Here is a 15,856-nt window from a genome sequence, read left to right on the forward strand (position 1 = left end):
TTTTCTCATCTTTGCAGGATAATAATGTTAGCATCTACAACAGGGATGGGCAAACTATGGCCCGGGGGCCGCATCCTGTCCTCCAGACATTTTAATCCATCCATAGACCTCCTGCCGGGGAGCAAGGTCCAGGGCTTGCCCCGCTCTGGTGCTCCAAGGGGCTCCGCATGCTGTCCCTGCCCCCGCAGCTCCCATTGGCCACACCTGGCCGTGCCTCCGCATAAGAGCCAGAGGGGGGACATGCCACTGCTTCTGGGAGGTGCTTGAGGTAAGTGCCACATGGAGCCTGCACCCCTGACTCCCTCCTGCACCCCGACTCCCTCCCGCTCTCCGAACCCTTTGGTCCCAGCCTGAAGCACCCTCCTGCATCCCCAACCCCCCATCCCCATCCCAGAGCCCGCACCCACAGGCAGAGCCCTCACCCCTTCCTTCACCCCAACCCCCAATTTCATGAGCATTCATGGTCCGCTATACAATTTCCATACTCAGATGTGGCTCTCGGGCCAAAAAGTTTGCCCACTCCTGATCTACAAGGTTGTCACAACAAGTCAGAAGACAAAAGCTGGTGAAATACTCGTCATAAGTACCTCTTTTTGGAGTGCATTTCACACTTGAAAAACAACTGTGACATACTTGCTGCATTCCAGAAAATGCTGGAATCATGTCTAATGGGTTTTTTTAACCCTGTTTGTTGGCGAGAGTAAACATAATTTGATGACTGGTTCAGTGTAGGAACTCCATGATGTTTAGCCATTTTGAGATGTGTTTTTAGTAGCGTAGGGGACAACTCAATATGGAACAATCCTTTTGGATTATTGTCCTTGTGTACTTCACTAAAGATGATTTGGGACACAACAGAAAGAAGTGGATTTGCTAGGGTGTGAATAACACAGTCATTCCTGAGATGAAGAGGTCCTGCAGCCATAAGCAATAGTGGTGATCAGGGGCTGGAGAAAGTATTCCTTCAGTTACAGCCATCAATGAACTCTTGTCTGCTTCCTGGGCTGGAGGCACGATTTGTATCTAACAGAACTCTCTCTCTAACAATACAATGAACAACCACCATAAATTTAAACGTAGCCCAAAATGTACAGCTAGTTACTTATTAGACGAGCAGTGAACATGTATTTGAGCAGTATGGATCTGGAAATCTGTTCCATATTCAGGAAAGGATTTCCAGTTCCGTGCTGCCTGAGCACAGTGCTTATCTGTTTAAAAATAAAAATAGCTCTGTATTCAGGACTATATTTGAATTCAAGTGTACTGCTCAACTGTAGAGAGTCACAATTACAAGACTGGTTAGAGAGCTCTGTCACTACAGATTTTATCCAACAGATTAAATTGTCCATGCCAACCTGACATTTTGGGATATGAGAGCAGTCCAGAGTGGATAAAAATCAATGATTAAATAAAATAAAATAAAATAAATTGGATTTTTTAATTTAAATTGGATTTTTTTATAAAATGCTTTTTGAAGAAAAAACCTATCTAAAGATAGTTTAAATTAAGATATATCTTTGAGCTATAGTGTCTCATCACGGAATAGAGATTATAAATTCTAATCCTATAGTAGGAGACAATATATTTATGTAATGTTTAAGAAAAGTTTTGTAAATGAGTTCCAATAGTTCCTGGATTAGGGACCCAAACTTATGGGGTTCCAGGGGCTTCTGTATAGATTATTTAGGTTAATCTTTCTCTCCACCCAATGGGCCTCAGTGGTCAGTCTACAAGATACCATCAGAGATGCTTAGTTTTGCAGTTCTCAAACTGTAGACTTGTGGCTCCAGAGATAGCATGCCTTAATAGCAAAAATGTTTTTAAATAAATAAACAAATAAATAAATAATATATAGAGATGAGAAATAACAGACCTCAACACTATTGTTCCTCTGCAAATTTCTGTACACAAGTTAATCCTTTAACTCTCTCTAAAAGTTCAAAGTTTCAAAAAGTTCAGTGAATAGAAGATTGTTGGCGGCAGAATAGATCTGCACAAGAAGGAGAAGTCTAGAGATAAATGTGAGAGGGGAGAGGCAGGCAGTAGAAACAAAAGTGAAACTGTTTGAGCATTATATTTCAGAAGTCTTGAGGTCTTTCTGAGTGTAGCCTTCATTGATCTGAGATCTACCATACCATTCTCTCACTAGAAGGGAAAACCTATAATGGTAGCAGGCTGTAAAAGAGACCCAGTTTGGGAATAAGAGCCATTCAAGAAATATATGTTTGCTGATGATATTTTAAAGAAAGTCACTTAAGCACTTGGATTCAGAGACTGTTGAAATGATAATCTCACTTTTAGAAGCAGTCGCTTCTTCTGCTGGTGTAGAAAGAATATTTTCTTCCTTTGGACTAATTCATTCCAAATTAAGAAACTGTTTGGGACCTGAAAAAGCAGGAAAGTTTGTTTTCTTTTCCAGATTATGAACAAACAGAAAAATGAAGGTGAAGACGACTGACTGCAGAAGTCAATATTTTAAGTTTCTCATGTTGACCTGGCCGACATAGTCGATTTTTTTTTTAAAATATTTCATTTAACTATTTTAGTTAAAAACAATTTTAACAAAAGCAACCTTGATTTTAAAAAACTTGAACGATTAACTAAATTCAAAAATTCACATGCTCGTTTTGTTAAAATATTGTATGTTTGCTGTTGAAGAAAAAAATCTGGAATACATAACGCTGTTTTAGTTAAATAAAACAATTTAAATGTCTGTCTGGTGATGTTCTCCTCCTAATACAGCATGGCAAGAAAATCCTCCAAATATTAATGATTAACCTGTTGAATTGCAGATAATTCACCTCCTAATGATTTCACAAATATCTGCTTCAATTACCTTTGGTAAATAAATAACCAAACAATCATATAGCTGTAAAACTAATCTGACATATTTTCAAAATAAATAATTTTTAAAATGTATAGTGTGCACCTTCTAAAAATGAAATCTACATCTACCTGTGAGTTGTGAAGATTATGTATTAAGGTTATAACAACCAACAAGAATGTACTTTTATGAAGAAATCCATGATTAAATCGAGTCTTCCTGACTAGTGATTTAAATCATGATTTAAATCAATTCCACCCTGGAGCAGTCTAAGTATTTTCCGATAACTGTGCTTTAAACTTGCATTAAATGACATATTATAAAAAGCTGTATCTATATCTCACTTTTTCTTTTTTAGGACACTGCTTGTGAAGGGAAAAACATGCAGACTGCATCTTTGCTTTATTATTTCCTGCTTGTCTGTTGGTGTATTGATTTTGCTCAAAATCAAACAAATGAAATTCCTAGGAGGCAAAGAAGGAGAATGCGCTATAGAGGATCAAGAAAGGGTTCCTCAGCATACCACAGACCAAACAGACAACCACAGATTAAGACTTCAACTACTGTTGCTGTAGTACCAAGCATTCCCCTTATTAATATTGATGATGGCATTACAGAAGTATTTGATTCTCTTATAGGTTTGGGTGGACATGAATCCAGTTACAATGTCTTACCAGGTAAGAAGAGAACAATGATGTTTTGCATTATACCTCTATACTTGTAAACCCTCCTCACTGTAGACCACACTTTTCCTTTGCTTTAAAAGAAATTAATGCAACTGTAAATTTAAATTATACACACACATTATATATATCTATATATCTATATATATTCAGTCAATGGTAAAAAATTATGTGAATGAAGAGTTAAAGTTACTTGGTGGTATGTAGAGTTGAGCAAACTCAAATGTCTGCAAACCAGAAAATTCAATTAAAGTTGCCCATGCAAACTTAACTCTGCTCTCTTTCAGCAATGCCCCAATATGCCCCATTAAGACACACACCTTTACTTTGCCAACCCCACAGCTGCTGAAATGTACAAGTGCTTTACCTCCTTTTACAACCCATTCACACTCACCCATAGAATCCTAACTAACACTATCAAAGGATAAAATGGTTGCCCACACCATCTTCCCTCTACCTTCTTTAAGCAACGTCTCAATATGCACATACCCACACCAGCTCTTGGCACTACTAGATTCGGGAAGTTCCAGATCCTAGTATATACCCATACAATTACCCAACTCCCCCGAAAGAATACCACACGTATACAATTTTAAAGCCATTTCACTGCCTTTCACAACAACTTTACACTTACTCACAGGACACCATCTCACTTTACCTTAACCATCACAGTTAAACCTGACATTAAATCACACTCACTTTATCTGGAGTACATGAAGACAATAAAAGCTTAGACTGCTCTCATATTACAGCTTGCTACTGTCAATACCCTTCGAAATAAAACCCCTGTGCCTTGCTAATTACAGAATGCATACAATTCTGCATTGAAATGATGTATAGTGGATCCTGAAGATATACATGCAGCTCTTCCCTTTTCTAACACACACCAGAGGTTGCAAAAATAGATCTCATATAATAATCACAGCTGTCAGACACCACAAAGTAATCCACAAACATCCTCACCTCACAAACACACTTTTACCAAGCAGGCCCAACTACTGCCTCCAACATTTCGTGTAGGTACACCTAATACACTGACTGTACCTGGAGTGTATCCAAATAATTTCCAATGGTTATTAGTCAGCTCCAGAGGAACAGAGGGAAGGTGGGGTTTAATGGTGCACTGGAAGATCTGCAGGGTAAAGGATGGTTGGGGTTCAGTGGAAGAGCTGGGTGTCCAGAGGGGTTGGGATGCACTGGTAGGCCAGAAGGGACCATCATAATCATCTACTCTGACCTTTGGCTCATTGCAGGCTGCAGAACCTCCCCATCCACTCTGGAAATTGGTCCATAACCTTTGGCTGAGTTACTGAAGTCCTCAGTGAATCCACCATTTATTCTAATTCAAACCAGCAAGTGACCCATACTCACTTTCCCCAGGGTCTCTGCCAAGCTGACCTGGGGGAAAATTCCTTTCTGACCTTAAATATGGCAGTTAGATCCCGAGCAAATGGGCAAGACCCACCAGCCAGACCCCTGGGAAAGAATTCTCTGTAGTAACTCGGAGCCTTTCCCATCTAATGTCCCACTTTTGGCCATTGGAGATATTTGCTAATAGCAACCACCTGATCATACCATCCCTTCCATAAATTTATCAAACTCAGTCTTAAAACAAGTTAGATATTTTGCCCCCACCACTCCCTTCCCTTGGAAGGCTGTTCCAGAACTTCACCCATCTGAAGGTTAGAAACCTTCATCTAACTGGAAGTCTGAACTTGTTGATGGCCAGTTTATATCCCTTTGCTCTTGTGTCAACATTGGCTCTTAACTTAAATAACACTTCCTTTCTCTCCCTGGTGTTTATCCCTTTGATGAATTTGTACAGAGCAATCATATTTCCCCTCACCCTTCGTTTTGTTAGGCTAACCAAGTTCAGCTCCTTAAGTCTCCTCTAATAAGGCAGGTCCTCCATTCCTCTGATGATCCTGGTAGCTGTTCTTTGCACCTGTTGGGGTGCACTGGCAGCACAGGGAGTGTAAGGAGGTTGAGGTTCAGGATGGTTGGGGTTCATTGCAGGGCAGCTGGGGTGCACTGATAGAGCTGGGAAATGCAGGGGGATGGGGAAGCCAGTTTGATGTGCACTGGCAGAGCTGTGGTGTGTAGGGTGGTTGGTGTGCACTGGCACATGTGGTGCAGGGTGGTTGGGGAGCACCAGAAGAGATGGGTGCAGAGGGGTTGGAATGCACTGGCAGAGCTGGGGTGCAGCTGGAAGAACTGTGGGGGTCAGACAGGTTGGGGTGCACTGGAGAGCTGGTGCTGCAGGGTAGTTGCAGTGCAGGAAGGTTGAGGTGCATTGGCAATGCTGATGATGCAGAAGGGTTGGAGTGCACTGGCAGAGCTGGGGGTACCATGCCTCCCTCACACCTGAAGCCCCAGTCTCTCTCACTTCCCCTACCATTCATCCCCATTTATCCCCCACCCCATAAGCTCCCTCCCCTTGCTACAGCCCCAAACCCCTCTTTCCTATTCCTCCAATCACCTTCTCCATTAACACACCTCCCCTCCCAGGAAGAATTCACATATCTATTTCCCCCCTCGAAATACTTTGATTACATACCCCCCAAAATAAAATCGCCACATGTGGACTCGCAAATGGCTGAATCCAGCCATGCAGTCCAAAACTTCTTTAGTCTTAGGAGGAAGTTTGTCATTAACTTATCCTTAGATATGTTGATGGAATGGTGAGTTCAGAGCCCTCAAGAGGTCTGTTACTCATACAGTCATTAATACTTCTCAGTTTAACAGTACAAAACACCAAAAGGAAACTTTTTTGGGGGGGACCCTGAAACTTAGGAACCCATTGGTTAAATACCCCCAAATCTGGATCACTAACACCATATAATGTTCTCAGGAAGCACACCAAATTTCAAAGTAAGCCAATAAACAGTTCAGATTTTAGAGCACTTACAAGATTTAAGCTTTTTTGGTACCAGCACATGTGTAATATCAAAATGTACATTTTGTAATACCATTCTCAGTTTGGGTCCCTCAAAGATTTAGTGGTTGCCACACACTACCTTGGATAAAACTTGACAGATTGAGACCATTTTGACCTGCATCATAACAATGGTTTTATCTCTAACTCTGGGCAAAAAATAAACACCTAGAAATTTTTTTAAAACTTTTTTTCCCCTGAGCATATATCTTTGGAACCCTGACTCAAATGGCACCCTCCTGAGGCACAGCAGTTTCAGAGAAATCCAGTTAAATATGACAATCTTAGAGGACTTAGAAAGGTTGATCTTTGAATAGATGTCATGAGCCAACCTTAACTACAGTGGCATCTATATATATGCATATAAACCTTAATATTAGGCAATACTATCAACACCACCTCTAACAGACACACCTACTTAAATAAAAAAATAAAAGTTTTATCATCCTAATTACTGCAGTACTTTTTTTTAATATAATTTACTGTGTTCAGTTAATGAAACTTGTTAACGACAATCATTTCTGCATGTCTATGTCTTTAAGAGTAATATTTCCTGTAATTTTCCACACACTGGCTGCACTTTACCTAATACATTTTTTCCCTTAGCCTGACTAATGTTTTCATAACCTCAAAATAGCTTTTAAGGTCATGCAATAATGTTCATAGCTCCTTTTTTAATATATCTGGTAAGTCAATTAATGGCTCACTGGCGCTCTAATGGCAATAGTATTAGTGATACTCAAGACCACTTCAGATATTTTCCCAAATGTTAAAAACTGTAATACTTAAAATATTCCTTGAACTAAGTGTTTTGGTATACTCTGATTTGTTTTCTTAATAAAATAAATTAATATCTGTGAGATTATGGCTCTAAATCTCAGAAGAATATTAGAAATGAGACTCAATGTCAGATATGTTATCAGTGGAAAGACTGATCCTCACAAGAATACAAAACACACTCTTAAGAGACAAGATCACCAATCTCTGTCCATATTTATAATCTGGTGATATTTAAAAGAAGCTGAATATAATCACACAGGAAGAGACAAAATCTACTGATAGGGTATAAAAATAGTGCATGTTATTTCAGTGTCTACTTACTGACTCTTTAATCTAGTCATGCCTATCTAGAAATTCTCCATACTAAAAATCATTTTGTAATTTGGGGCAGAGGGACTTGCTGCCTTAGGGTCTAATAATGGAGTATTTCACTTATGTTTGTTAAAATCAGACCCAAATCATAATAATCTGATGGTTGTTTGGTGGACTATGTGGACTAAATTAGTGGTCTCTATCCAGCTCCTAGTCAAAGATTACAAAAATCACTACCACAGTTTGCATATCCAAAAAGCACTAGTTCACATTATGAAAATTTTCTGTGTGTTATAGGATGTGTTGCATACCCAGAGAACTTTTGAAACCATCTTGCGACTTAAATGGCAGAAAAAAATTTTATTCACATTTTCTAGAACAATTCATTTTTGGTTTGGAACTTCTTTCAGACTGAACTAACCATCTCAAAACAAGCTTGAAAACAGGAGGTTTTAATGGGAAGGCTGACAAAACTCTGACTGTAGTAATTTCAGTGGGTGCTAATATAATGCATTCATAATAGATACTATTTACATGAAACCTTTAATTTGAAAACATTCTTTAAATTAAATAGAAGAAAATACCACATAAATAGCATATACTCTATTTAAGCCATTCTGATCTTTCTGTCAGAGACCATCAGTCATGCTGAAATAATGTGCGGTTTTCTTCACCCCCAGTTCTGTCCATTTTTGTTTATCTAGACTTTTACCCAAAAGTTGAGGTAAAGCCACTGGTCTTATTTTAGTTGTAACCCAATACTGGATTTGCACCAAATTTCCAAAGATTGAAAGTCCTGTGCTTATCTGCCAAAGATTTCAACCACAAGGTATTATTCAGTCTAGTTTTTAAAGTTCAAAATTTTAGTTAAGATCAGATTTGGAAGTGTCTATTAAATAATAGACCTGCTATCATTAATTCTGCTTCAGAAGTAGAAAAAAATCTTACATTTCTGTTGCTCCAAAGCACTCCCAGATCTTACTCTCCTAAATGATTACTCTACTCACCTCACTCTTGCATAACTCCAATCAAAGACAATTTGTACTAAGCATGTGTATGAAAAGGAAAGGACACAAACAGAATATGAATAATAGTAATCAGCTATCTGCATTCCTTTGTGTAAGATCATGTACATAGGGATGAAATAAGTAAGTAAAATGTTTCCAGTTTCTTGTTTCTTGTTTCTGGGCTAGGTCCTGCCTGTAATGTAGATCAGTGTAATGAAAGGTACAGAGTTGCACTACTTAAGGGGGTGCAGCCTCTCCTACTCCTTGCATTGCTGGTCCTGTATGGTGTGTGGATAAGAGGGGCAGGGAGAGACATAGTTCAACTTCCTCTCTGCCCCCTATGGGATATTGTGAATCCCTGAGGAACTAAGGATGAGGTACAGGGACTGCAGTTCTGCCTGGTCCTTATACAGGTCAAGCAAGAGTGGAAAAGTTACTTGCGCCCATCTTATCACTAAGCTCACGCAAATTGGCTAGGTGGAATTTTGTCCCTATATGTATAACCCCACCCTTTAAGAAATTCAAATTTAAATAGAAAGCAATATTAATAATTGAATATATACATCTGTAGAACGAAGCCAAATCCTGACTCATTTCTTAGTCTTCATTCAGACAAGACTTTCCTTGACCTCAGATATGGTCAACAACAAAAACAAACCAGAAATTTTGATGAAAAGCAGAGATATTTCCAGCTCAGATAAGATATATGCTAATTTGCAGCTACTGGCTTTTTATTTTTATTTTTTTTAGGGGCAAGTTCTTTGAGTTTCCTTTGGAGATGTGATAAATAAAAGGCTGGGGTAGCTCCCTTTTATGGACACCCAGCCAGCCAGTTAGCTACGAATCCCTCTTGGTAGTTGTTCTCTACTTGCTTTACCTGTAAAGGGTTAATAAGTCTCCCAGCATAAGTAAAATGAAGGGAGTGGGCACCTGACCAAAATGGCCAATGGGAAGGTTAGAACTTTTTAAAATTGTGAAAAAGCTTCTTCTTTGTCTGTCTTCCCCTGTTGTTCTCCCGGAGAGCAGAGACAGGGCTGCAACTATGCTGTAAAAAGCTTTGGGCCGGGTATGAAAAATCAGGTAACACTAGATATTGGCTCAGGATTTCTCTCTCTTGCACTATGCTGTGTGGACTTTGAGAGGAAGTTCTACTTTCATCTAAATCAGGTCTGAGAAACAAGTTCTGTGGATTAATGTGAAGGTCATTATAATAACTATGGCCTGTTCCTTCACAATCTTCTTTATCATCTTTGCTCTCAAGCAGTTGAGAGGGAAATGGCATCAAGAAGGATTTTTAACCCACTTCTAAAATAAGGGGACAACAGCCTCTGCTTTTGAATGTCTCTTCCTCATGTAGTACTTCTTTTGGCTTTCCATCTGGACTTATATGCAAACACGTTAATAAACAGGCTTCCAATCAGGCCTGTGGTGCACGGAAGACTAGGTGATATATAGACTGTATTCCCTGGGTTCTAAGCATGTCTTGTTGAGCTAGTCAATCCTGACTTTCCCACCTGATGTAGGGTTCCCGGGAGTAGATCAAGGCTACTTCTCTAAGCAGTGATGATTTTCTCCCTTCTTGGCAGTTATATACAAGTCATGATTCAGAAGAATCATCTGCTGGAAATGGAGAAGAGCAGTTGATAGTCCATAGCATGGGACAGGTTATATGCCTCTCTGGGCTACATCTGTTCCCAGTCATATTTTTTATTCATATTATGGAGGTGCATGGATCCCTACTCATGGACCATCGTGCTAGGCAGATAATAAGGTAAAGGTAAATTTCAGTGTTTCCGTCTGGAATATTGATCTCCCTATGGACTTGTTGAGACCTGAAATCTAGAATGGGCTGCATGCGATTGTTTCTCTTTGTACCACAAAGAATACCGTACCCTTTCCAGAATATCAGTCTCTCCATGGAACTGGTTCTGTAGTTCCAGTATGTAGGAGATGGACAACTGCACCCTTCATCTTCTTATGCTGTGAAGAGGCTTGTTGATAGTGTTGGTTTATTTTAATTTAATTTGGGATAACAAACTTGTCCCTGGGACAATGAGTTTCATTGAATATCCTTCCCTGATTAACTGAAGCACCCATTTTCTGATGTGCTTCACTCCCAGATAAAGGCCGATCCTGAAGCATGCCCTCATAGGAGGGGTAATTTGTCCAGACTTGGGAGACCCAAAAAACAAGAAAAGACGGTTACTCACCTTTGTAACTGTTGTTCTTCGAGATGTGTTGCTCACATCCATTCCAGTTAGGTGTGCGCGCCGCGCGTGCACGTTCGTCGGAAACTTTTTTACCCTAGCAACTCCAGTGGGCCGGCAGGTCGCCCCCTAGAGTGGCGCCGCCATGGCGCTCTATATATACCCCTGCCGGCCCGCCCGCTCCTCAGTTCCTTCTTGCCGGCTACTCCGACAGTGGGGAAGGAGGGCGGGTGTGGAATGGATGTGAGCAACACATCTCGAAGAACAACAGTTACAAAGGTGAGTAACCGTCTTTTCTTCTTCGAGTGATTGCTCACATCCATTCCAGTTAGGTGACTCCCAAGCCATACCTAGGCGGTGGGGTCGGAGTGAGAAGTCGCGGCCCGGAGCACCGCAGTTCCGAAGGCCGCATCCTCCCTCGACTGCTGGACCAGGGCGTAGTGGGAAGCAAAAGTGTGGACCGATGACCAGGTCGCTGCCCGACAGATTTCCTGGATGGGCACACGGGCTAGGAAAGCCAGCGATGACGCCTGCGCCCTGGTAGAATGCGCAGTCACACGGCCCGCAGGGACATGGGCCAAGTCATAACAAGTCCTGATACAGGACGTAACCCAAGAGGATATCCTCTGGGAGGAGATAGGAAGACCTTTCATACGATCTGCTACCGCCACGAAAAGCTGGGGGGATTTTCGGAAGGGCTTAGTCCTGTCTATGTAGAACGCGAGAGCCCTACGGACATCCAGCGAGTGGAGCTGCTGCTCCCTGCCTGAGGAGTGAGGTTTTGGGAAAAAAAACCGGAAGGAAAATCTCTTGGTTGACATGGAAGGCTGAGACCACCTTGGGCAGAAAAGCAGGGTGTGGTCTCAGCTGCACCTTGTCCTTGTGGAAGACCGTATATGGGGGGTCTACCACAAGAGCTCGGAGCTCCGACACCCGTCTAGCTGAGGTGACAGCCACTAGAAAGGCAGTTTTCCAAGAGAGGTAGAGCAGGGAGCAAGTAGCTAACGGCTCAAAGGGGGGCCCCATGAGTCGGGACAACACCAGGTTAAGATCCCAGGTGGGAGCAGGGGGACGGACGTTAGGGAATAAACGTTCCAGCCCTTTAAGGAATCTCGACACCGTCGGGTGAGAAAAAACGGAGCGACCGTCCGCACCCGGGTGAAAGGTGGAGATAGCAGCTAGGTGGACTCGCAACGACGATAAGGCCAGACCTTGCCCTTTGAGGGACAAAACGTAGTCTAATATTTCGGAAACCGAAACTTCCATAGGGCGGAGATTTCTCTCTACGCACCAACAGGAGAAGCGCTTCCATTTCGCTGAATACGTGGCTCTTGTGGACGGTTTCCTGCTGCTCAAGAGCACCTCTCTCACAGGCGTGGAGCATCGCAGCTCTGGGCCAGTCAGCCACGCAGGAGCCACGCCGCTAGGTGCAGCGACTGCAGGTCTGGGTGACACAGGGTCCCGTGGTCCTGGGTAATCAGGTCCGGATGAAGGGGCAGGGGAACTGGGTCGGCTATGGCCAAGTCCAGCAGCATGGTGTACCAGTGCTGCCTGGGCCACGCCGGGGCTACCATGATCACGAGCGCCTTGTCCCTGCGCACCTTCAGGAGGACCTTGTGGACTAGAGGGAACGGGGGAAATGCATAGTACAGGTGGGTCGACCACCGGATGAGGAAGGCGTCCCCTATCGACCCCGGTTCCCTGCCCTGAAAGGAGCAGAATGCTGGGCACTTTCTGTTCCCCCTGGACGCAAAGAGGTCCACCCGGGGATAACCCCACCTCCGGAAAATGGAGAGAGCGACATCCGGGCGAAGGGACCACTCGTGCGACAGGAAGGATCTGCTCAGTCGATCTGCCAGAGTGTTCCGTACTCCAGGGAGGAAGGAAGCCCTGAGGTGAACGGAGTGGGCTACGCAAAAGTCCCAGAGACGTATCGCCTCGTGGCACAGGGAGGAGGACCTGGTGCCGCCCTGCTTGTTGATATAGTACATCGTCGTCGTGTTGTCCGTAAACACGGCGACACAACGACCCTGAAGCTGATGACAAAACGCTTGACAAGCAAGGCGGACCGCTCTCAACTCCCGTATGTTGATGTGGAGCCCCACCTCCTCCTGGGACCACAGGCCCTGTGTCCGCAGGGTCCCCAGGTGGGCCCCCCAGCCCAGATCTGAGGCATCCGTTGTCAGGGATACCGATGGCTGAGAGGGGTGAAAGGGAAGACCCGCACATAACACGGACTGGTCCAACCACCAGCCGAGAGAGTCCAAGACCTTCTGGGGGATTGTGACTAACATGTCTAAAGGTTGCCTTTGCGGCCTGTAACGGCTGATAAGCCACAGCTGGAGAGGCCTCATGTGGAGCCGAGCGTAGCCGGTCACAAAAGTGCACGCTGCCATGTGGCCTAACAGGGTTAGACATGTCCTTACTGACGTCAACGGGGCTGACCGCAAACGCTGAACGATCGCCGCCATGGTCTGGAACCGTTGCAGAGGCAGCGAGGCCCTGCCCATCGTGGCGTCCAAGACCGCCCCGATAAATTCCACCTTTTGCGTGGGCCTCAGAGTGGATTTGTCTGTGTTTATCAGGAGGCCCAGACTTGCAAATACGGCGGTGATCAGGCGGACATGGCTGCTGACCTGCTGCTCCGACGTGCCCCGAATCAACCAGTCGTCCAGATAAGGGAACACGTGGACACGGTTGCGTCGAAGATGCGCCACGACAACTGCCATGCATTTTGTAAACACCCTTGGGGCCGTGGACAGGCCGAAAGGGAGGACTGCAAACTGATAATGAAGAGCCCCCACAACGAAGCGGAGAAAGCGTCTGTGGCGCGGCCAAATGGCAATATGAAAATACGCGTCCTGCATGTCGAGGGCGGCGTACCAGTCTCCCGGATCCAGGGATGGAATAATGGTCCCCAGGGATACCATGCGGAACTTCAACTTCACGAGGTATTTGTTGAGTTCTCGCAGGTCGAGGATAGGCCTGAGGCCCCCCTTGGCCTTGGGGATCAGAAAGTAGCGGGAATAAAACCCCTTGCCTTTCTCGTTTTCCGGAACCGCCTCTATGGCTCCTTTGCTGAGGAGCGTCTGCACCTCCTGTCGAAGGAATTGCTCGTGAGAGGGGTCCCTGAAGAGGGACGAGGAAGGAGGGCGGGAAGGAGGAAACGAAACAAACTGCAGGCGGTATCCCGTCTGCACCAGGTTTAAGACCCAGCGGTCCGATGTTATTTGGGACCACGCCGGGAGGAAAAACGAAAGGCGGTTTGAAAACGGGGGGAAAGGATCCATAGGGGAAACTGCTACAGCGCCCTCGGGCGCACCTTCAAAATGAAGGCTTAGGACCAGGCGGGGGTTTCGAGGAGCCTTGGTTCTGCCCCCCTTGGTTCCCAGACTGCCTGCGCCTGCCGTTCCTGCCGCGGCGCCTGTAAGGGTCCTGCCGCTGGCGGAACTGGGAAAACGGCCTACGGTACGGCTGCTGCTGTGGCCTAAAGGGTCTACGCTGCGTCACGGTGGTGTGCATCCCGAGGGACCGCGCAATGACCCGGTTGTCCTTCAGACTCTTGAGTCTGGGGTCTGTCTTTTCCGAAAACAGGCCCTGGCCTTTGAAAGGAAGGTCCTGTATCGTGTGCTGGAGCTCTGGCGGAAGGCCGGAAACCTGCAGCCAGGAGATGCGACGCATCGTAACTCCCGACGCGAGGGTACGGGCAGCCGAGTCCGCAGCGTCCAAGGATGCTTGTAAGGCCGTGCGCGCGACCTTTTTGCCCTCGTCCAGGATGGCCGTAAACTCCTGGCGAGCATCCTGTGGCAGCAGCTCTTTAAATTTGTCCACTGCCACCCAGGAGTTAAAAGCGTACCTGCTCAGCAGGGCCTGCTGATTAGAGACCCTGAGCTGCAGGGCCCCAGCCGAATATACCTTACGGCCAAGGAGGTCCATCCGCCTGGCCTCTCTGGATTTGGGGGCCGGAGCCTCCTGGCCGTGACGCTCCCTATCGTTCACCGACTGCACCACCAGTGAACCGGGAGTCGGGTGAACGTGCAAGTATTCATACCCCTTGGAAGGGGCCATGTACTTTCTCTCGACTCCTTTCGCTGTCGGAGGGATGGAGGCCGGGGACTGCCAGATAGTATTGGCATTGGCCTGAATGGTCCGTACAAAGGGCAGGGCGACCCTGGTGGGAGCATCCGAAGAGAGGATGGTAACAATCGGGTCCTCTATCTCCGAGACCTCCTCTGCCTGCAGACTCAGGTTTTGGGCCACCCGCCTGAGGAGGTCCTGGTGCGCCCTGAGATCCAGCGGGGGGGGACTGTTGGAGGAGGTACCCGCCACCGCCTCATCCGGGGAGGAGGATGAGGAGACCCCAGGCACGATAGTGTCCAACTGAGGGTCTTCCTCAGCCCTCACCTCTACCTCCGGAGCCACAGCGGAGTCCTGCTGTTTGGACCCTTCCTCCGCCTCCGGGGAGGGAGGGGGGCGAGACAAGGAGGCTTCAGGGGCCCTACGCTCCGCATTCGCCGGTGTGGGAGGGAGCTGCTGGGGGCCCTGGGCCTGATGGTATGCCCAGGGTGTCCAGAATCCCCACTGTGGTGGGCCTTGGTCTTCCAGCGGCGGATCCCCGAAGAGCGCCGCCTGCCGGTCGGTGCCGAGCGCATACGCACTGTCCGCCTGCGAAGATACGGACGGCTGTCTCGAGGGCCACGGCGGGGCCGACCCCGGATGGTACGGGCCGGCGCGGGTCGGCACGGAGGATCGTCTCGGTGCCGGGGACCGGTGCCGGGAGTCGTATCGGTGCCGGGATCGGGACCGGGACCGGGATCTGTCACGGTGCCGGGATCCTGATCGGTACCGGGTGTCGCTTCGGTAGCGGGACCTGCCACCGGCTCGGTGCCGGGAGGTCGACCGGGACCTACCACCGGCTCGGCGCCGGGAGGTCGACCGAGACCGGGACCGGGACCTGCCACCATCTCGGTGCCGGGAGGTCGACCGGGACCTACCACCGGCTCGGCGCCGGGAGGTCGACCGAGACCGGGACCTGCCACCAGCTCGGTGCCGGGAGGTCGACCGGTGCGGCGAGTAGCGATGGGACCTGCTCCTGGAGTCGCGGTGCC

General features: G+C 46.3%; 2 protein-coding genes across 3 annotated transcripts in view; one reads left to right on the top strand and one right to left on the bottom strand.

The window, feature by feature from the left end:
- Positions 1-15,856, bottom strand: part of CENPP (centromere protein P) — a 308,525-nt gene that overhangs the window by 68,483 nt on the left and 224,186 nt on the right. The window lies entirely within an intron of this gene.
- Positions 1-15,856, top strand: part of ECM2 (extracellular matrix protein 2) — a 40,279-nt gene that overhangs the window by 4,747 nt on the left and 19,676 nt on the right. The window contains exon 2 of the mRNA XM_030571066.1: positions 3,183-3,501. Coding sequence (XP_030426926.1) covers positions 3,207-3,501 — 295 coding nt within the window. The 5' untranslated portion in view covers positions 3,183-3,206. The remainder of the gene's footprint in view (positions 1-3,182; positions 3,502-15,856) is intronic.

The sequence above is a fragment of the Gopherus evgoodei genome, chromosome 7 (genome assembly GCF_007399415.2).
Source record: "Gopherus evgoodei ecotype Sinaloan lineage chromosome 7, rGopEvg1_v1.p, whole genome shotgun sequence".
NCBI lineage: Eukaryota > Metazoa > Chordata > Testudines > Testudinidae > Gopherus > Gopherus evgoodei.